This window comes from Anomaloglossus baeobatrachus, chromosome 1 (assembly GCF_048569485.1).
Source record: "Anomaloglossus baeobatrachus isolate aAnoBae1 chromosome 1, aAnoBae1.hap1, whole genome shotgun sequence".
In the NCBI taxonomy this organism is placed as follows: Eukaryota; Metazoa; Chordata; class Amphibia; order Anura; family Aromobatidae; genus Anomaloglossus; species Anomaloglossus baeobatrachus.
In genome coordinates this window covers 711,438,643-711,460,821 of record NC_134353.1, presented here as the reverse complement: position 1 = coordinate 711,460,821, position 22,179 = coordinate 711,438,643, and the positions used below count along the sequence as shown (strand labels likewise).

The 22,179-nt window shown below is 48.6% G+C and overlaps 1 protein-coding gene across 1 annotated transcript in view; it reads left to right on the top strand.

The window, feature by feature from the left end:
- LOC142298978 (glutathione S-transferase theta-3-like) overlaps positions 1-22,179 on the top strand; it is an 82,275-nt gene that overhangs the window by 36,891 nt on the left and 23,205 nt on the right. Inside the window, exon 3 of the mRNA XM_075341802.1 lies at positions 10,566-10,716. Within this exon, the coding sequence (XP_075197917.1) occupies positions 10,566-10,716 (151 nt within the window). The remainder of the gene's footprint in view (positions 1-10,565; positions 10,717-22,179) is intronic.

Sequence of the window (22,179 nt, the reverse complement as noted above, 5' to 3'; positions counted from 1 at the left end):
GCCCGACGGAGCCGCTGGAGGAGCGGTGGTCGCAGCCGCAGCGGCACCCGCGGAAGGGAATGGGCCTGCCCAGGTCCTGGCCGCACCGGCGGGAGGTGCCGCGGCTCCCGCGCTTGCTCAGGTCATGCCGTTTTCCTTGCCCTATGCACCCGGAGCTGCCTGGCTACCGCAGTATGACGGGAAACCGGATGCCCTACAGGCCTTCCGGAAAAAGCTTAACCCGTTGCTAGAGCTGTACCCCCTGACTGATAAGCAACGTGCTGCGATAGTGCTAGGCCAGTTAACCGGTGCGGCGGAGCAGGAAGCGGAGACCTGGGCCGAGGGGGACCGGCTCTCTGTAGCCACCATCTTCGAGAAGCTACAGACTGCCTTCGAGACCCGGACTGAAGCTGAGCTGAGGATGCAGTTTTACCAGTGCCGGCAACGAGCTGGGGATAGCATTCGGGACTATGCTCTACATCTGCAGACCGCCCTCCGCACGCTGAAGCGGGTGAACTCTATTAATGAGGCGGATAGCAACAAGATGTTAGTGGAGCAATTTGCGCAGGGGATGAGGTCCCCTGAGGATCGTAAACAACTCCGGCTGTGGGCCCTAGAACACCCTGATGTGGACTTTGCTGTGTTAAAGGAGCGGGCTATTAAAGCACTACAGCCCCCAGCTGCTGAAGTTCTGGAACCCGTCCCGTGGCCCGTCGAGACAGCTCCTGTTATGGCAGCCTCAGCCAAACCAACCTCTGTAATGCCTGCAGCCCCGAGCAGCACCGTCGAAGAGCTGGCAGCCCAGGTCCGTCGCCTGGACGGAGACCTTGCCAAAATCCTTGGTGCACTGCAACCTCTGACCAGATCCCAGCCTCCAGCGCAGATACAGCTTGCTGACAGTCCCGAAGATGTTCCCTGGATGCAGCGGAGAAGCGTTAACAACCCGCGGAACAGACCTCCAATCTGCTACAAGTGCCGTAAGCCGGGCCATTATTACAGACAGTGCCCGTTAAACGAGCAACCCCTGGGGCCCCGGGCCAATCCTCAGGAGTAGAACACCGTGGCCCCCCGGACTGGCGAGACCGATATGTCGGGGCCCGCCCTATCATCCCCGTGGCTGTGGACGGCATACCAGTGATGGCTCTCTTGGACACTGGATCACAGGTAACTACCATACCGTACACGTTGTATCAGCAGTATTGGGCCACAGACGAGCTGGCGCCTCCAGACACTAGTATAAATTTGATTGCCGCTAATGGACTTCCATTGACCCAGGTGGGGTATAAAGAAGTGGCTATGACAGTGGGGCAAGCTGAACTGCAACATCAGGGCATGATTGTGATTATGAATGAACCCAGTGATCATAACCCGAAAATAGTGCTGGGAACCAATGTGATGGAACACTGCATGGCTGATGTGTTGAACCTTTTGCAACAGCTAGCCGCCACGGCGGCGGGGAGCCGGCAGAGGGCTGTGCAGCGTGAGATCCGCGCCCTGATGTACCGCCAGCATGTAAGCTCAACCGGAGGGGAGATTGGTGGAGTGCGAGTGATGGATGTTGCTCCATTGACTGTGCCCCCTAGGAGTGAGATGATGACCTGGTGTAGGGCAGCAGTAGGGCCTCAGGGGCGTGACTACCCTGCGATGATGGAGCCCATACCTTCCGAGCACTGGCCCACTGTAGTGGCCGCCCGAGGGGTGGTAGATGTGAAGAAAGGGAGAGTGCCTGTGAGAGTGTTGAACTGTGGGGAGGAAGAAGTCAGGCTCCCCCGGTATGCCACCATTGCCAAGCTGCTCACCCTGGACCCTCACACTATCCAGGAAGCCCGTCCATCCACACTCCCACCTACCACCAGCACTTCCCCACCCCAGGGGGACACCAAGGAGTGGCACCAACAGCTACATGTAGGCACTGATGACACCCCTACACATCACAGGGCAGGGGTACACAGGGTAGTGCAGGAGTACGAACAGGTTTTCAGTAAGCACCCCCTAGACTTTGGGCAGATCAAGGGGGTCCAACACCACATTCCCACGGGTGAACATCCCCCTATCAAAGAGAGGTATAGACCTATTCCCCCTGCACATTACCAGTGTGCCAAAGATATGTTGAAGAATATGAAGGAGGCAGGGGTTATTCGGGACAGTTGTAGTCCCTGGGCCGCTCCGTTGGTACTGGTCAAGAAGAAGGATGGTACCATGCGGATGTGTGTGGACTACCGGAAGATCAACCAGATAACCCATAAAGATGCCTATCCATTGCCTCGTATTGAAGAATCTTTGGCTGCACTGAGAACTGCAAACTACTTCTCGACCCTTGACCTCACCAGCGGATACTGGCAAGTGGCCGTGGCCCCCGAGGACCGGGAGAAGACCGCCTTCACCACCCCGATGGGGCTCTGCGAATTCAATAGCATGCCGTTTGGGCTGTGCAATGCCCCCGGGACCTTCCAACGGTTGATGGAGTGCTGTTTGGGACATTTAAACTTCGAGACCGTCCTGCTGTATTTGGATGATGTGATTGTTTATTCCCAGACGTATGAAGCCCATCTGGAGCACCTGGCCGAGGTGTTCGCGTCCATTGGCAAGTTCGGGATGAAGTTGAAGCCCTCGAAGTGCCATCTGCTGAAACCCAGGGTGCAGTATCTAGGACATGTGGTGAGTGCGGATGGTGTTGCCCCCGACCCTGAGAAGATCACTGCCATCCAGAGCTGGCCGAGACCAACCACAGTGAGGGAAGTAAGGCAGTTCCTGGGTCTGGTAGGGTACTATCGGCGTTTTATCAAGGGGTACACGAAGATGGCTGCCCCCATGCAAGATCTCCTCGTGGGACAGACCAAAGGTGGTAGACCCATTGGAGCCCCACTGTTGTGGGAGGACAAGCATGAGGAGTCCTTTGGCCAGTTGAAGGCGGCCTTGACCGGAGAAGAGGTCTTGGCGTACCCTGACTATGGGCGCCCGTTCATCCTCCACACGGACGCCAGTAACGTGGGGCTAGGAGCGGTCTTGTCCCAGGTCCAGGATGGAAAGGAGAAGGTGATTGCCTACGCCAGCCGAAAACTCCGGCCGACCGAAAGGAACCCTGAGAACTATAGCTCCTTCAAGCTCGAGCTATTGGCGTTGGTGTGGGCTATCACAGAGCGGTTCCGCCACTACCTGGCGGCAGCAAAATTCACCGCGTTTACGGACAACAATCCGCTAACTCACCTGAACACGGCCAAGTTGGGCGCGCTGGAGCAGCGGTGGGTAGCCCGGTTAGCTAACTATGATTTCACCATAAAGTACCGAGCTGGTCGTGTCAACATCAATGCAGATGCACTCTCCCGGATGCCCCATTTGTCAGAAGAGGGGTGTGAGGATGACGACCTCGAGGAGATTGAGTTGCCTGCGTTTCACCAGCCGCCTACTGAAAGAGTACAAGTATGTCAGCAACGGGTGGATCTGGACCCGCGGCCCAGTCAAGAGTGGCAGGACGCCCAGGACCAAGCGCCGGCTGTCCGCCTTGTCAAGACCCTGGTGGAACAAGGTGCTATGGGAATAGACCCTGCCGCTCCAGCCGAAGCCCAACGCTTGTGGAAAGAACGAAAACGGCTCTACCTACACCAAGGGCGGCTGTACCGTGAGCTGATCAACCCAAAGACCCATGAGAAAATATGCCAGTTGATCGTTCCTCAAGCTGAGGTTGCTACTGTCCTGCGGGCATACCATGATGGTGCTGGCCACTTCGGGTGGAAGAAGCTGGAGATGCTGTTGAGGGAGCGGTTCTATTGGAGTGGGATGCGTGAATCGGTGGAAGCCTGGTGCCGAGAGTGCGGTCCTTGTACACTGAGGAGAAAGGACGAGACAAGCCAGAGGGCACCGTTACATCCCATCGTCACCCATCAGCCACTGGAGCTGGTCGCCCTGGACCATGTCAAACTCACCCCTAGCCGAAGTGGGTACACCTACGCATTGACCATGGTAGACCACTACTCAAGATTTATGGTGGTAGTCCCCGTTAAGGACTTGACTGGTCGAACCGCTGCTCGAGCGTTCCAGGCCTATTTTTGCCGACCCCATGGGTATCCCGAGAAGGTGCTGACCGACCAAGGCCCGGCTTTTGAAGCAGAAGTGTTTCACGAATTCTGCCAGTTGTACGGCTGCAAGAAGATCCGGACCACTCCGTACCACGCCCAAACCAACGGCATGTGCGAGAAAATGAACCACTTGGTCCTGGGGCTCCTCAAGACGCTACCGCTGGAAGAACGGAACATGTGGCCGGAAAAGTTACCCGACTTGGTCGACATGTACAATAATATCCCATCCAGCTCGACGAAGTGCACCCCAGCGTATCTGATGAGGGCTCAGCCTGGCCGCCTGCCGGTGGATCTGGAGATGGGGTTGGAGGCTCCGGAAGCACTCCCTTCAACGGCAGAGTGGGAAAGCCGGAGGAGGGCCCAGTATCGGCAAATCCAGGAGTATGTGGAGAAAAACCTCAGTCGAAGTCGAGAACAGCAAGAGCACCGGTTCAACCAGAAGGCGCCTGCAGGTCCTTTCCAGCCAGGGGATGTGGTGCTGAAACGGAAGAGAAAAGCCCACAAACTGGATGACCAGTGGGAGCAAGTCCCTTACGTCGTACAACCCACCGAGTGGGACAATGGGAAGACCTACCAGATCAGTCGTGACCAAGGGGGCACCCTGGCCACAGTTTCTCGGGACCATCTAAAAAAATGCCCCCCAGCGTTGAAAGCAGAGGCTGAAATACCGGTTCCTCCACCAGTGGAAAAGGCAGCAGAGGTAATCCACACTGTAATGGGTGACTTCCCAGCAAACTGGCCTACACAGAACGGCGCGGTGATACTTCCAGTGATACTGTTCCCACAACCCGTGGATGAAGAAGTAGTGGAAGCGGTTAACCGTGAGCCAGAACCAGTGCCAGTGCCCAGGGATGAACCTGTACCCAGCCCCCCTGCACCTCCGCCTGCTCCACACTATAGCAGGGAGGAGGAACCGATTGTTCCCTCTACCCCACTGCCTAGCACCACTGACACCTGGCCCCGAAGGTCCACCCGTTCCAACCTAGGTAGACCCCCACTTAGGTACAGGGAGACCGTTCTATGAGTAAGAGGGGCCCGCAAATGTAAAAGGTTGTTGTGTGTTTGTTTGAAAAAGTTGAAAGTTTTGAAAAATGGAAAAACACTGATTGAACCGAGTTTTCACCTGATTCACCGTGTGATTTGCAACCGGCTGGAGCCGGCACCGTTGTCCCCGTGGGGACCGTTTAAAGTTTAGTTGCATGGGAACTATCCATGGACAAGCCCGTGAACTCTGCAGGGCAACCACAAACGTTAGTGGCATGTAAATATGTTGGGTACCGTTACCGTTTCCGCAATGCCGCCTCCGGAGAGGCAGGTTGGAGGGAGGGCCCTGAGCAGAGCAGGCCAGGGCCCAGCCACCAAAGGAACCGGTGGCCACCCTCTGGAGGGCAAGGACAGATCCCGCTCGGGTAACTTGTGCTGGACTGTGGGTCAAGGGGTGCTGCCTGGGTTTTAGGGGCAGCATCAGGGCCAGGTTGCTTGGGTGGGAGAGAGCGGAAACCGTGACCGTATACCGTTGAAACGTTTAAGTAAATGTGCCTCCCGTTTGGGAAGAGTTTTTGATTAAAAATGTTATTGATGTTTGATTAACCCTTGTTACCCCCTTTTACAGAAAAATAAAACCGGTGTAGGACGGCAGCCCGCGGACGGTCTGCATTTTGCTAAGGGGGAATGTGTCGCCCTGGGCAAGCCAGGGGACACAGGTCACAACACCACCACACCCCACACTCCAGGTAGGCACATCTGCTAACCAGAAATCCTTGTTGCCTTCCTCCAGAGGTTGATGATGCACACCAGGGGGTGGGCCAGGCGGTTGGCTCCGCCCACCAAGGAGCTCACAACACTGGAGGCAGGAAGTAACCAGGCAGTTAGAGTCCAGCTAGGGACATGAAAGAGTGAACAGCAGATAAGCCCAGGCAGGGCAAGTGTGAGGAGCTGAAGTGAGAGAGTAAACAGAGAAGTGGAAGTGTGAAAGTAGAGAAGTGTAAAGGAGAAGAGTAAGCAAAGTGACAGAAGGAAAGAAAGCCTGAGAGCCCAGCTTTGTGTAGGGCCAGAACAGCAAGGTCAGCGACGGCGGTGACTGTTTGGAGGGGGACCGTTTGGAAGTTCCTGGAAGGACCCCGTTGGCTGTGTGCCCGGTGGTCTGGAGCAGTGTTCCGAAGGACAGTCAGTACCAGGACAGGGGCCTCTCGGACCCCGGCAAGGCTAGGAGTCGCCAAATTTGCCAAATCCGTCAGTGACGGGGACGCAGATCCCCCAGCAACCAAGTCCCGATTGACGGCAACAGCCCGACCATTACCGGGGAGACACCGCCACCGCCAGGGCACCAGTTTCCCCAGGGCCAGCGCCTGCGGGCAAAGTGTAGAGCTCCTCCGGCCCAGATTGCAGTCGAGGAGCGGGTAACCGGAGGGAATCCACCGCTACCATCAGACAACATAGGTGCAAGGAAGAGAAACGTCACCGTCACCTACCGGGAGTGCAGGTGCAGCCGTCTGTGGGACCGTCCTACCAGCCGTTGGTTTACCGTACAAACTGTGTCCGTGTGTCAGGCTGAGTGAGTACCATAGTGCCGCAAGGCACAGCGCTGCCCCCGCGTCCCTGCGCCCTCCAGGCCCTACACTTTACATCTCATCACCGGGCCCCGGGATCACCAGCCCCTACCCACGGAGGGGCAACACAACACCTGGCTGCTCCGCATCACCATCCCCGGGACCCCCACACTGAGCAGCGGTGGTGCAATCACCACAACCGTGGGTGGCGTCACGAACTATAACAATCCCCACACCCAACAAACACCCCCCTTTCACTCACGGGCGAGGAGTGTCGCTCGAGACACCCCGGGATCCGGCCCACGGCTCGAGCCACCAGGAGCAACTGCCGGACCCGAGCAGAAGGGGTGAGCGCGGTGTGCTGACACCCTCCTCCCCGCCCGCGACAGATGCAATGTCAGACTCGCGGGAGTCCCTCGCAAGTGTGACTCCGGCCTACGAGAAACCGCATGCAGCTTTTTGTTTTATTAAAATAAATAATTAAAAAAAAAAAAAAAACGACGTGCGGTCCCCCCTGATTTTCATCCCCAGCCAAGATAAAGCCGGCTGGGGGCTGGTATTTTCAACCCGCAGCAGCCCGGTATTGCTGCATCTATTAGATTTGACAATCCCAGTGCTATACCGGCTCTTCCCATTGCTCTGGTGTGGCGGCAATCGGGGTAATAAGGGGTTAATAACAGCGCACAGCTGCTTCTAAACCCTAGGTTAGTTAATTCACAGGCGTCTATGAGATACCTGCATCACTAATCTATAAGTGACAGTAAATAAACACAAACACAGAGAAAAAATCCTTTATTTGGAATAAAATACAAAAAGCACCCTCCTTCACCACTTTATTAACCCCCAATACCCTCCAGGTCAGGCGTAATCCACACGAGGTCCCACGAAGACACATCCAGCTCTGCTACATCTCACAGCTAGCAGCCATAGAGAACGACTGCCAGCTGTGAGTGTAGCCTATGACTGAGCCGCGAAGAGCGACGACTGCGGGCAGACACTGTCACAGGCTGGGGGCGCGTCTGCCTGCAACCAATCACAGACGACAGGACTGCTGGTGGGCAGGGAAAGCACGGAAAGCTGTGTGTATGCAATGAGCCTATTGTGCATTACAGGAAGTGAATGTGCGACCCGGAAGCAGTGTGCCGCCATGACACTGAGTCTCGGTAAGTATGAAACGCTGTTTTAATTCTGTTTTTTCTTTATTTTTCAATTATTTTCCTCAGTGACCGTTCCGGATCGTGCACCCAGAATCCTGGGCCCGGGTCCAGCACCCGGGCGTCTTTAAAACCGTGCGGAGTCGGACTTTTACAGTCCGGATCCGCTCAGCCCTACCTATAACACATACCAAGAGGAGTGAGGACCCTGCTCACAAGCTTACAGTCTATAAGGAAATAGAGGGGGGGATAAATAGGTAAAAATATAGTGCCTGTTGTGTAAGGTGCCTTATCACATCATACTTGATACACATTGTTCTTTTGTTCTAACCTTGTGAGATTGATGCATAGTGTTAAGATAAAGCTACATGGTAACAAATCTTCTCCGAATTTAATATTTCTTACCTAATATTTAATATTAACATTTCATTCTTGTTGGCCTATTTTTTTTTTTTTTTTTCCCCTGACTGACTAGTAATCCAGAACATGTGATAATTTGGCACCTGTCAGGCTTCATTACTGCTGTGATTGTACATCATCATATATTTAAAGGGGTTGCCACTACTAGGACAACCCCTTCTCATTCCCTATGTTTGGCTCTATTAAGATAAAAACACTTATTTTCATCTCCCATGCCGGGACCGTTTCAGCGGTGTCTGCACTCACTCTCCCAGGGCTCAGCTCCAGTTTCACTGTTCCCGCCTTCGGACAAATTAATAATTAAAGGGAACCTGTCATCAAAAATTTTGCACTAAACCTAAAAGATTCCCCCTTTGCAGCTCCTGGGCTGCATTCTAGCAATGTTCCTGTTGTTCTTGTGCCCCCTTTCTGACCAAAACAAAGACTTTATAAAGTGGTACCTTTTTGTATTCAGATACTGTAAATGGTACATGGGGGAGGGCTGCCTGGTGTCCGTTATTCTGCCTCCTGACGCTTTAGGCCATCCCCCATCGCTCATTTCTATAGCTGTGGACGCTGCCCAGTGCTCCAGAGGTCCCCGCGCATGCCCAGTGCCTATCTCTCGTGGATGAGCACTTTGCCCAGTGTCACCACTGGTGACGTGTGCGCAGGCTTTAGATTATGGGCGGCGCTTTGATTTTCATTACCAAGTAACCGCCCATAATCGCGTGACCGCGCTTTCCCCCCTCTGCCTCCTGCGTCTAATCCTGATCGGTGGTGTCCTGCTCCGCGCTCCTCCCATCTATTTCCTGCCTCAGAGCAAGATGGGAAAGAGGTAACGTGGGGTCAGCAGGCCCACGCTTGCACAGAACGAAGCAGGCAGAGGGGGAAAGCGCAGTCACGCGATTACGGGCGGTTACTTGGTAATGAAAATCATTTCACTATTGGGCTACATAGGGGCTGGTAAGTAGATAGCAACTACTTACTTGCACTGCTGTCAGCCCATCTCCCCCGGCTCAGAGTGGTCATGTGAACACTCCTGCTGGGATTTTGCTGCTTCTTGTGACGTCACGTCTACAGGGGCAGGCCCATTTTGACAGGCATCACAGCCGACGTCATGTTGCCTCCCCTGCTGGGCGAGTACAGTGCATCGTTGTCCCCTCCCTCCTTTTCCCCGCACCTTTCCACACATCCCGTAGGCCACATGCGGCCCCTGTTGCTTCTTGTAGCCCACAGGCCCATGGCCCCCTTGATGATCGCTGCCTGAGCTGGGGGCCCGTGCAGTCAGCGCTTTATATCAGGTAACAGATTTCCGGAAGCTGCGCAGATGCGAGCTCTCTATACAGTTACTGGAGTGATCAGCTGCCGGCCAATCAGAGGCAGCAGCGGATCTCTGGAGAAGCTGTATAGAGAGCTCGTCCTGCACAACGCCCGGGAAACTGTCCTCTGATAAAAAGCGCTGTCAGCGGCAGCCCCAGCATAGGCAGTAATCTGCAAGGGGGCTGTGGGCTGCAAGAAGCAGAATACTGAGAGAACCATGAAAGGTGAGGAGACTTTGTCTTTGTTTTTTTTGCGTGTATGAAGAATGGCACAATATGGGACACTACTACAGGATGGAACATTACTACAAGAAGAGGACCAGGAAAGGGGATATTACTATAAAAAGAGCACTCGAAAAGGGGACATTACTATAAGAAGGGGACCAGAAAAGGGGACATTACTATGGGATGAGCAACATGGGCAAAATACTACAGGTTGGGCACATTATTTCAAGATGGGCACAAGGATGGGACACATTATTACAGGAGGGGGGCATTACTATAGGATGGGCACATTACTACATTATATGAGTCCATTTTGTCCTCTGCTAGAGGTCAGTGCTGAGCAGAATACTGACAACCAATGAGTGAGCAGACGGCGGGGCTGGACAGTGAGGCCGGGCTCTGACTGTGAGGTTTGGCAACCAAGGACAGGAAAAAGTCAAGTTTGCTTGAGCTGCAGGTAAATAAAGTGGCTGCAGAGAATAAAGTGATAAATCAAGAACAAAAGTCAGGAACAAAAAAAAAAATGTAGTAATGTTTTAGATGACAATACAGCACAGATTATCTTAAACAAAATGTTGGAGTTTATGTTGGACAACAACAACAACAAGGAAGTCAGAGCTGTGGCTGGTCTCTCACTTGTTATTGACGTTTGACGTACGAAGGAGGGGACAGTGAGTCACATGCTGAACCCCGGGAGAGCAAGTGCCGACACTGCTGAAACGGCACCAGCTTAGGAAGAGAATTTGTTTTCATTTTAACAGGGGCAGACACTCAGATGAAGAAAGGGTTGTCCTAGCATTGGACAACCCCCTTAAGTTATGAAAAACAACCCTTGTTTACTCACCTTTTTAATTCTTTTTCCAGCACTGCAATCCTCCAATATCTGGCTAACAAGTATAAGACCCCTGATCACTGGTACCCATCAGACCTGCAGAAACGTGCTCATGTAGATGAGTACCTGGCTTGGCAGCATACAAATACCCGTCTACATAGTTACAGACTGTTTTGGATCAAGGTAAACGTGTCTTGAAAATAATTACATTTCGGTGGTACAGTTTTTGGAATATGAATAATCATGGGTGGTTGGGTGGCCGATGTACAGTCTCTTCTGGAGGATTGTTTGCATTTTGTGGCATATGAAAAAAAAATTGAGGCTCACACTATTCATGAGCTAAGCAACTTAGGATGGAGTCACACTTGCGTGAGGATCGGATCACCTGGACTGGCTGGCATCTCTCCTGATAGGAGCGTGTCATCCGCATAAAAATACAAGAAGCTGACATGCTCCTGTCAGGAGAGTCGCGGCCGGTACGGATGACACTATTCTCACTCAAGTCGCACAGAATTGTGACTCCAGACTTAGGTCTGGGTCAACAGCGTGGCCTAGAGGCAATAATGCAGTGGAGTGGGTTTTGTTAAACAACATGAGGCTCAGCAAAGATTAATGCCTGCTTTACACGAGTCGACCTCGCTGTGGGCGGCGAACATCCTCTTCCTGAAGGGGGAGGGATGTTCGGCGTCACAGCGACATCAAACAGCCGCCGGCCAATAACAGCGGAGGGGCGGAGATGAGCGGGACGTAAACATCCCGCCCACCTCCTTCCTTCCACATAGCCGCCGGGAGCCGTGGGACGCAGGTAAGCTGTGTTCATCGTTCCCGGGGTGTCACACGGACCGATGTGTGCTGCCCCAGGTACGATGAACAACCGGCGCCATTTTGATTAAACAATTTTTTAAAACTGAGCGACGAGTACATGACTCGCGATTTGTGAGCGATACTGCGTTGTTCGGAGGTGTCACACGAGACGACGTCGTGAATGATGCCGGATGTGCGTCACGAAAACCGTGACCCCCGACAATGCATCACACGATAGCTCGTCTCATGTAAAACCCGCATAAGCCTGCAGGATGGCAGACAAACAAGCTGGACATGTAGCTCAGATGAAGAATAAGGTGTGGGAATACACACAGGAACAATATTAGCAAAGGAAAATGGTGCCTTCCGTCAGGAAGTTTAAGCACAGAATATAGTCTATTTTTACAGCAAGCTAATGGATAATGGCAATGCAACAAAAGTTAAATGCAGTCTGGTATCTTAATGCAAGGCAATGTTAGTGCAGAAATGCAATGAAGGATAGGCAAATTGGAGAATAGCTTGAAGAGACCTGTTATCTAGATTGTAGAGGCTAGATGAGAACAGGAGCGAGAACAGTTGTATACTCAACCTTTCAGCAGGGGCGTACATAGAAATCATGAGGCCCCTCCAACAGATTAAAAAAAAAATGCAATAAAATATTAACATAATAAACCGCATATAAGTTAGATACTACGCGTGTATATCGACACACGTAGTGGCTGTTAGTAAGCAATACATTTTACAAAACTAATTTTACACTGTGGCCTACTTAGCGCTCTATTAGACCGTGCTTTTATTCATTATTGCTGATTTTCTCCTTTGTGGGTTCACGGCAAGAGCTGCTTGGTACAGAGGTCAGTTCACAACTATCCCCAGTGACCTGTCACATGACCGGTTTCCAAGGAATTCGTTCCCTTGGCTGGACATCACGGGCTAACATCCTGGCAGCGTACTAACATCGTTCTCTCGTCCTACACCGTGGTTGTGCAAGAGCTGCACAACCACATCAAGTGAGTAGCTTTCAATACCGTTCCTCATCGCTATCTCCCAGACTCTTCACATGCGCTCCTTTGTTTTTAACTCTTTATTTTGGCTGGGAATCAGGAGCTAGCTGGCAAATTTTGGCCTGGGGTCAAGCACAAAGCAGAGGCACCTGATGAGAGACCTATACTTATTGGCTCCGATTCATTAAAGAGGTGGTCCAAAACGAAATTTTACTTTACTCCTAAATCTCTGTTACAATCCAATCATTTTTTTAATATACGTTAATGAAAATTCCCTCTCCTTCCCTCACTACTGTGCTTTATTTTTTTTACTACTTCCTTTCTGATGACACTTTGTTTGAAATCCCCAATGCACCGTCGGATACTGAAACGCCCCCGTTGCTCGTGCAACATTTGGTGATCGTTGCCGTAGCAAACATTATCGCTACAGCAGCGTCACACGCACATACCTTGTCAGCGACGTCATTGTGACCGCCGAACAATCCCTTCTTCAAGGGGGAGGTGCGTCACTAAGCGGCCGGCCAATAGAAGCAGAGGGGCAGAGATGAGCGGGACGTAACATCCCGCCCACCTCCTTCCTTCCTCATTCCCGGTGGATGCAGGTAAGGAGATGTTCGTCATTCCTGCGGTGTCACACATAGCGATGTGTGCTGCCGCAGGAACGACGAACAACATCGTACCTGTGGCAGCAGCGATATTAAGGAAAGGAGCGATGTTTCAACGATCACCATTTTTGAACGATTTTGCGATCGTTGATGGTCGCTCCTTGGTGTCACACGCTGCGATGTCGCTACCAGCGCCAGATGTGCGTCACTAACGACGTGACCCAGACGATATATCGGTAGCGATGTCGCAGCGTGTAAAGCACCCTTAAGAGGCAGAGACTGTGGTCAATGTGCAGCCTCTTCCCTCTTGCTGAAACAAAGCATCATCAGTGACCTCCATTTCAGGGGCCGGGCTAATCCCTGTACTACTTAGCATGCACCAGCTGTCTATTCCAGCAGATGTTTAGTAGAATCTTGTCACTGTGCACTATTCTTTCTCAGTGCACAATGAAACTCCTTCGCCTGCTCTGATCAGAAGTGACATCACTTGCTGGGATGGCGCTGGTCTCTGCTTGGTCTTTATTTATTTACCACGTGCATTGACAGTGCGGTCTGCTGCCAACTTGTCACTTCTAATCAGAGCTGGCAAGGGAGTGCGCTGCCATTATGCACTGAGAAGAATTCTGCACAGTTACAAGATTCTACTGAGCATCTGTGCTAATTGACAGCCGGCGTATTCTCAATAGAGCAGGGACAAGTCCAGCCCCTGAAATGGATGTCACTGATGACAATTTATTTCAGGACCCCTTCACACGTCCGTGAAAAATACGTGCGTGTGTTACGCTCCGTTTTTCGGGTCCGTGTTCTGTTTTTATGTCCATTTTTATGGTACGCGTGGCATCCGTGTGAATGGTGTATGCTAGCCGTGTGTGCATGTGGAATGTCCGTGTGTGCGTGAGATACGTAAGTGACATGTCCGTGTGTTTCCCGTGTGGAATGTCCGTGTGTGATGCACAATGACGTTGCTACATGCCCACTGACAGCAGACAGCGACGTGCGATGAGAATGAGCTCGGGTGAGCTTCACCCGACTTCATTGTCATCCCGCGGCTCTGTCTGTGTTGCGTACTGACTAGCGGTCACCCGTGAAGGACTCACGGGTGACCGCTAATCCCCTGAGTGACTGAAGTGAGCAGTGCGATTAGCGCTGCTGTCACTCAGGTTACCCGCGGCTAGCTGGATCCTCCACCCGAGACCGCAACTCACGTGTGACTTCATCGCTGTCACTAGGGCGACTTGCTGTCACAGTTGGAGGATCCAGCGGTGGCCGCGAGTGACCTGAGTGACATCATCGCTGATCGCGCTACTCACCTCAGTTGCTGCGTGGAGCTGACAGGAGTGGCGGTGTTCTACTGCAGCTCCTGTCACCTTCATGTAGCAGAGCTGAGAGCATTGCGGGACCTCCGTGGATTACGCCAGAGCTGGAGGGGTTTTTGGGGCTTAATAAAGTGGTGAACGAGGATGGTTTTTTTTTGTTTATTATTTCAAATAAAGTATTTTATTGTTGTGTGTGCTTATTTTCTTTAATTTACAGGTTAATCATGGAAGGTATCTCGGGGAGACGCCTGTCATGATTAATCTTGGACTTAGTGGCAGCTATGGGCTGCTGCCATTAACTCCTTATTACCCCGATTGCCACCGCACCAGGGGTAATTGGGATGAGCCGGGTACAGTCCCGGAACTGTCGCATCTAATGGATGCGGCCATTCCGGGCGGCTGCTGGCTGATATTGTTAGGCTGGGGAACTCCCCATAACGTGGAGCTCCCCATCCTGAGAATACCAGCCTTCAGCCGTTTGGCTTTACCCTGGCTGGTATCAAAATTGGGGGAAACCGCACGTCGTTTTTTATTAATTATTTATTTATTTTTATAGCTTGATATAGACATGCCCACCGGCGGCTGTGATTGGTTGCAGTGAGACAGCTGTCACTGATCATGGGGGCGTGTCTCACTGAAACCAATCACAGGCGCCTGTGTGCGGGGAAAGCAGGGAATACAAGATTGATTAATGAGCGGCCAGCTTTTTCAAAATAGTGAAAGCCGCCGGAGCTTTTTTAACAGCTGTGCAGCGCCGTGGCAGTGATCGGGGAATGGTGAGTATGAGAGAGAGGGACAGACAAGACAGAGAGACCGACCGACAGACTGAGGGAGATGGACCGACATACACAGAAAATAAAAAAATGACCGACATCGCTTCAAAAAAGCACACAACGTACACTGACCATACAGAGATGTATCCGTGTCACGTACGTGTGCTCACGGACCCATAGACTTTCATTGGGTGCGTGTGTGCGTGTTCCATGCAGAAAACGGACATGCATCCGTGCAATACAGATACACATACGTATCACGCACACGGACACACGGACCTAATGGAAAAACGCACGTGTAACTACAAACATTGAATAACATTGGAGCACGTGTGTCCGTGTCTCCGGTACATACGGAAACGGACCAAACACGCACGTGTTTCACGGACGTGTGAAGGGGGCCTCAGGGAGGGGGCAGAGACTGCAGCAGTGACCGCAGCCTCTGCCCCTTGATGATGATTCGTTTGAGCCTCCCAGCATGCACTTGGATTTTCAAAGGTAGTGACATCAAAGAGAAAATATAAATAAAGCATTTAGAGTAGGGAGGGAAGGATTAGGAATTTCTAATTACAGTACTGTATATTAGAAAAATATTAAATTGCGAAGATTGACATTTAGGAGTAAAATAAAATTTAATTTCGGATTAATCCACTGCACAACATCAAGTGCATTTTCCAACCTTTACAGATTCAGGTCTTATCCTTGGAACAGGCCATTATCACATCTGGAGATCCATCTATTGGCCCACTATATAGCAGTATTACAGCATTCATGTGACTAGAACAATGGTGGAATACCTTCAAGAACCTCTTAAAAAAGCACAAACCAGCAGCAGCCAAAGTAAAGCGCCGCTCACATCAGCTGTATTTTGCCACAGGGCCGGATCCGGTACAAATGCGTTTCAGCTCAATTCACCTCCAATGAAGTCGCGGTGGAATGCGGTCACATGCGCCGCATGTGAGCACATGTTGCCGCAATTCCATAGGAAATGAATGCAACTGAAAGGGCATTTGTACTGGATCCAACCCTGCAGCAAAATACCACTGATGTGAGCGTGGCCTAAGGCCCTGTGCGCACTAGAAAATGGAATTTTCTTAAGAAAATTCCGCAGGCTCTTACAGATTTCTGCACCTGCGGGAAAAAAACACAAAGTCTGCACCGAAATCCGCATGCGGTATGTTGCGTATTGTTGCGGATCTGGTGCGGAATTGCCGCAGGTTTTTCCCTGCGGGATTTCACAGTTCTCCCCGCTTCTGCTGTCCGTGGTGCTGAAGACTCCGGGCCGTGCTTTTGTCCCACGCGGCTGCCTCCAGCGCTCTGCTGTTTGCGGGTCAGCTGTGCACTGCATAACTGCATATGCATGGGCCGGCCTGGAAGCAGGAGAGCAGTGTCCGGAGGCAGCCTCACAGGAGAAGGTGAGTATAAGATCAGCGGTGACTTCAGTCAGCTGATGTGCAGTGACCGCTGGAGTCCTCCACCTGGAGTCCGCCACCTGTCACTGCAAAGCACATCAGTGAAGTCACCGCTGATCCCGGCGGCTCACTTCACTTGCGTCCTGACCCTCACAGTGAGCAGTCATGGTCTATGGCGCTCACTGTGAGTGCCAGGTGTAGCAGAGCTGGAAGCGTCGTGGGACATCTTGTGGATTACATCGGACCTGGAGGGCTGTTATTAGGGGTTAATAAAGTGGTGAAAGAGGGGGCTTTTTTGTCTTTTATTTCAAATAAAGGATTTTTGGGGTGTTTGTGCTTATTTACTTTCACCTACAGTTTAGTGATGAGAGGGTGTCATATAGACGCTGCCATCACTAAACTAGGAGTTAGTGGCAGCTATGGGCTGCTGCCATTAACTCCTTCATTACCCCGATTGCCACCGCATCACGGCAATGGGAAGAGCCGGGAAAAGTTCGGGACTTTTGCATCTAATGGATGCGGCAATTCTGGGCGGCTGCTGGCTGATATTTTTAGGCTGGTTGGCTCCCCATAACGTGGGGCTCCCCATCCTGAGAATACCAGCCCCCAGCGACTTTATCCTGGCTGGTTATCAAAATTGGGGGGGACAGCATGCCATTTTTTTTATTTTTTAATTATTTATTTATTTATTTATTTTACTTTACGCTACAGACCCGCCCACCGGCGGCTGTGATTGGTTGCACTGAGACAGCTGTCACACAGTGTGGGGGTTTGTCTGCCTGCAAGCAATCACAGCCACCGGTGAGCAGGGAAGGAGTGAATACGAGATGGAATAATGAGCCGGCTCTGGAAGATGAAAGAGCTGCCGCGGGAGCAGTGTGACAGCCACCCAGTCATCGGTGAGTATGAAGCGCTTGCTCCTACCCCTTTGGGCCAGATTCTGTTCCCCATAAACTTTATATGGGGAGCAGCGTCTTGCCAGATACCGGGGATCAATCCTCCGCCAACCCAGAGTCAGCAGGTGATTGATCTGCCAGCCCTCGAAACCGCAGGGACCTGCGGAAAAGAAGTGACATGAAATTGTTTTTGCTACGGGAATCCCGCAGCAAAACATGCAGCTGTCAAAATCCGCATAGTGCGCACAGCATTTTTTTTTCCATAGGATTTTCTGGTGAATCACTGCAGAGATGTTATGAACAATTTCTGCAGCGAAACATGCAGCAAATCCACGGATAATCCGCAGGAAATTCCGTCTAGTGCGCACAGGGCCTAACAGCTGCTTGGTGACTGGTCCGGGCAGCCTGCCCATGCTGGTCATGATGATAGTGAAAGCCCACATACAGTGGGCAGCCACCGCGGGGCCCCCTCAGTTCACGGGCCCCATAGCAGTGGAGTGGCCTACCTCTATTGACTCGTCACCACTGCTTTTCAGGAATCCCTTCTAAGGCCTGCGCCACACATCCGTGTCTCCGGTACGTTTTTGGCATTTTTTACACGTACCGGAGACACGTGCTGATGTTGACACAGTATTTTTAATATAAAAAGCCTCACGTCAGTGTTTGCGCACGGAGCGTGTGTCCGTTCCGTGCGTACGTTTGAGCGTGCCGAAAAAGCGCTGACATGTCCGTTTTCCACCGGCATAACGTCCTCACGGATCCATTAAATCCTATGGGTCCGTGTTTACACGTACGTGATACGGATGGCCTCCGTATGCTATCCGTGTGGTCCGTGTCCGTGTTTTAATTAGAAAGGTTGTTACAATCTCAAATACTTTCAGGTGGCATAGCTAACATATTTTTTTGCACAAAACTAACTATGCATTTGCAGAAGGAGTGAGCAAGCAAGCAGTTGTAGTTCTGTGTATTGAAAGATATATTTTGAGCAAAATTTCGGCTTCGAAATATAATAATGGCACCACGGGTGGACACGGAGAAACTGATAACAGCTGTCGAGACTCACCCACCATTATGGGATACACGTGTTGATGGTTACCATGACCGACTGACAGTTGACCGCCATTGGAATCAAGTAGCTGAGGAAGTGTACCCCAATAATGCATGGGCTAGATGTTCGCCTGCAAAGCGTGCTAAATATGGTAAGTTGTTGTATGTTTTTATATTTATTTATTTAATATATATATTTGGATTTTTCAAATAATTACAAACTGTGAATGTTTTGTTATAGTTATGTTGTCTTTTAGTTAAAAAATCTTTGTGAAGAATTGGTATATGTACTACTCTATATATTGAGTTCATGTTAAATTTTTTAAAAGTTAACCAAACATTTCATAACTTACAAAAATCAAAGTATACTTATTTTTGTAATCTGACTTTAAATTCTTCATGAAGTTAATTAATTAAATGATTAAACTGTCATGTGTTTTTAAATTCCCTGTTTTATTAGTCTAATTTTAGTATCACAATTTCAATTCATGTTTTTTTTTTTAATATTTTTTTTTAATTTAGTTAAATAACATTTCAATATCATGACCTACATGATTTAAATAATATTTCTATTAATTTATTGCCAAATGATATTGTTAAAAAAAAAAAAAGGAAAATTTAAATATATATGACAATTACTTCAAAGATAATTTATCAGAAATATTATTTTGTTATGTGTGAATGTCTAAAAATGCTTTTGAATGAAGAATATATAAAAAAATGTTTTTTCCTCAAAAGTATTTGGCCAACATTATTTTGTTAAATTGTATATTACATTTAGCAAACATTATTTTAATTAATGTGTGCAGATTTATGGTGAATGTTGCAAGTGACATATTTTTTAAAATTACACAGTTGACTTGGTCAAAAGGCGTTGGCGTTCAGCACGTGATCAGTACCGAAGGGAGTACAACCCTATACCATCCTCATCCAGCCAAGGCCGCAAACGCAGATATGTTTATTATGAACAAATAAGCTTCCTAGCACCCATCTTAGAAGTAACACAGTAAGTTGTTTTTTTTTTTTACAAGAAAAAAAAAAAATTCAACATTCATTTACTTCATGAAGATAATTGTACAAATATAAATGTTAAGATTGTAATATGTTGTCTCATTTCGTATAGAACGGAGGATAATCTAGACGATTCAGATGATCAACCAACAGCAGGTCCCTCTGCTACAGCCACCTCAGCATCAGAACAAGAACCTGGCAGAGAAGACAGTGACAATCCAGAGATTCAACAAGATGCAGCAACTGAATCACATGAGGGTGGGACAGAGAGTGCACAAACCAACACCCAAGGCTCATCCACACAACAAACAACCACACCAGCTACACAATCAACACAAACAAATGTACTTCCACGTTTTGCACCACAACCTCTACGTGCAAGAAGAATCCGCAGACCTGAGGAAATGAGATCCTTACCGGAAATAATTGACACACGCATTATTCACATAATGAACACTCTAATTCCAGAAACAGATGCCGAGCGCTTTTGTCGGTCTTTATCTTCTAGCTTAACCAAAATTCCATCCGATAGGCAGGAACGTGTACGTGCTGCTATGCTGACCCTACTTTCAGCTAGTCAGGCAGAACAGGAACCAGTGAGAGTATATGAGGCCATAGAAAATTGGCGTACCATTATGCAACAACATACAGTCCCAAACACAACAGACAATCAAAATACAATTTCAACACAAACAACAATGGCAACTGTAATAGTCAATAATCCAGTATTACAACAATCTGGTCAACCTTCTATTGCTTCAAGTACGTTATTCCCAACACCAATTAGACAAGGGTATGTTGCAACCAATACTGGTGCCTTAAGCACTGTACAAAGTGCTACCTCACAGCAACCCATAAACTATTTGAATTTACAACCCACTCCAAGTACTAGTTACTTTACTCAACCCACAAATATTGGTGGTTTACCTAACTTGTTTCCTGGTTCAACATACCCACAATCATTCATGATGCCTCATTATCCAATCTCAACTATGTTACCTACACCACACTTACAAACATCAGTCAACTATCCTCAAGGTCAACAACATACACACACACAATACCCAATTACCCATGTAGATCCACAGGTGTACTCAACAACAGGCAATGTGTTGGGACAAACAAGCATGCAACAGACTGTTCCACACACTACTGTAGTTAGTAATAGGAATGTTGTTCAGCAAACAACTGCTTCCATTCCTGAAAATACCATTTCTGAGGCCACACAAAACAACATACTCAGCAACACTCAGGTTACTTCACTAGAAGATCTTGTTGACTTATGATACACATTTTTGGTAATCTTTACATTCAAACAACAAATATGATGAATGTGTCAAAATTTAAAAAAAGAGGGATTTCCAAAAATGTGTAAACTCTGAGTTTAAAAAAAAAAAAAAAAACATGTGTGATTATATTTAGTGACGGATCACATATATGTTTGATGGCATGGTTTTTTTTTTTATTTTAGGAACACATTTGTACCCAACCAATTTGATGGTTAGATTACTTCTTATATACTCAAAACACAGTTTACATTTATTATGTCTATGTCAATGTCCAACATGAGACCAACTTAATTGGTTGACAATTTTACAACATTGTAAGCAATGCACACATTTTTGAAAATGTACTCTTGTAAGTAAAGTATATTTTTTAATTTTAGAAAGAATACCATAAAAATTTACATTTTGTAAAATTTTACAGAAGATGAACAATATGTTCATTTTTTATTTTGATGTGAAAAAATAACAGCATTACTTTATGGATTAATATGCTTATTATTAATAAAAAAATATGTTTGTGAAAAAAACTATCATGTTTATTATTTAAATATATAAATAATATTGCATTTTTTCAATAGACGTTTAACATTATTAATGTTGTAAGTTTAAAATAACAAAACAAACATGATAGTAACACAGAAATTTACAAAAACATACATACAACATTCAGAAATCCATGTTGTTAACAGAAATGTCAGTTGATGATTAACGCATTTTCACTTTAATACAAGTAAGATTTAAGCTCTTAGATGTTTTGAAAAAATTACACATTTTCGTATAAGAAAAAATAATAAATTTTTATCGAAATCAATCCATGCCAATCTTAACAAACATCACTATTATTATTATCATCAGAACAATTAAAGTAATCAGTAAATAAATTTCTAATTTGTAAACCAGATGTCACGGAATTATGAGACATAGGTTCACCTGTTGGATTAACAACATGGTTTATCTGAAATTCATCATCCACATAAGTTCCTCCTTCATGTATCCGACAGAAATTGTGAAGCACTATGGTAGCCTTGAGGACAGATGTGACAAAGTTTGGCTGCAACTGAATAGTTGTCTGATAAATGCGCCATTTGTTAGCTAAAATACCAAATGCACACTCCACATAACGTCTTGCTTTAGTTAGCCGATTATTAAAGTACTGTTTCCTGTCATCAATGGATCTCCTTGGATATGGTCGCATAACATGTTTGGATAATGCAAATCCTGCATCTGCTACCATCACATATGGTGCCAACGGTCCAGATGTACCAGGTAGGGCAACTGGTGGGGGGATCAATAATGCATTTTCTTGCAGGCGTTGGGCTAATCTTGATGAACGGAAAATACGGGCATCTGAGGCACTACCATAGGCCCCAATGTCAGCATAAATAAAACGGTATTCGGTGTCAACCAATGCCAAAATAACAACGGAAAAAAACTTATGAAAATTGAAATAACGTGACCCAGAGTTTGGTGGCTTTTTTACTCTGAAATGCTT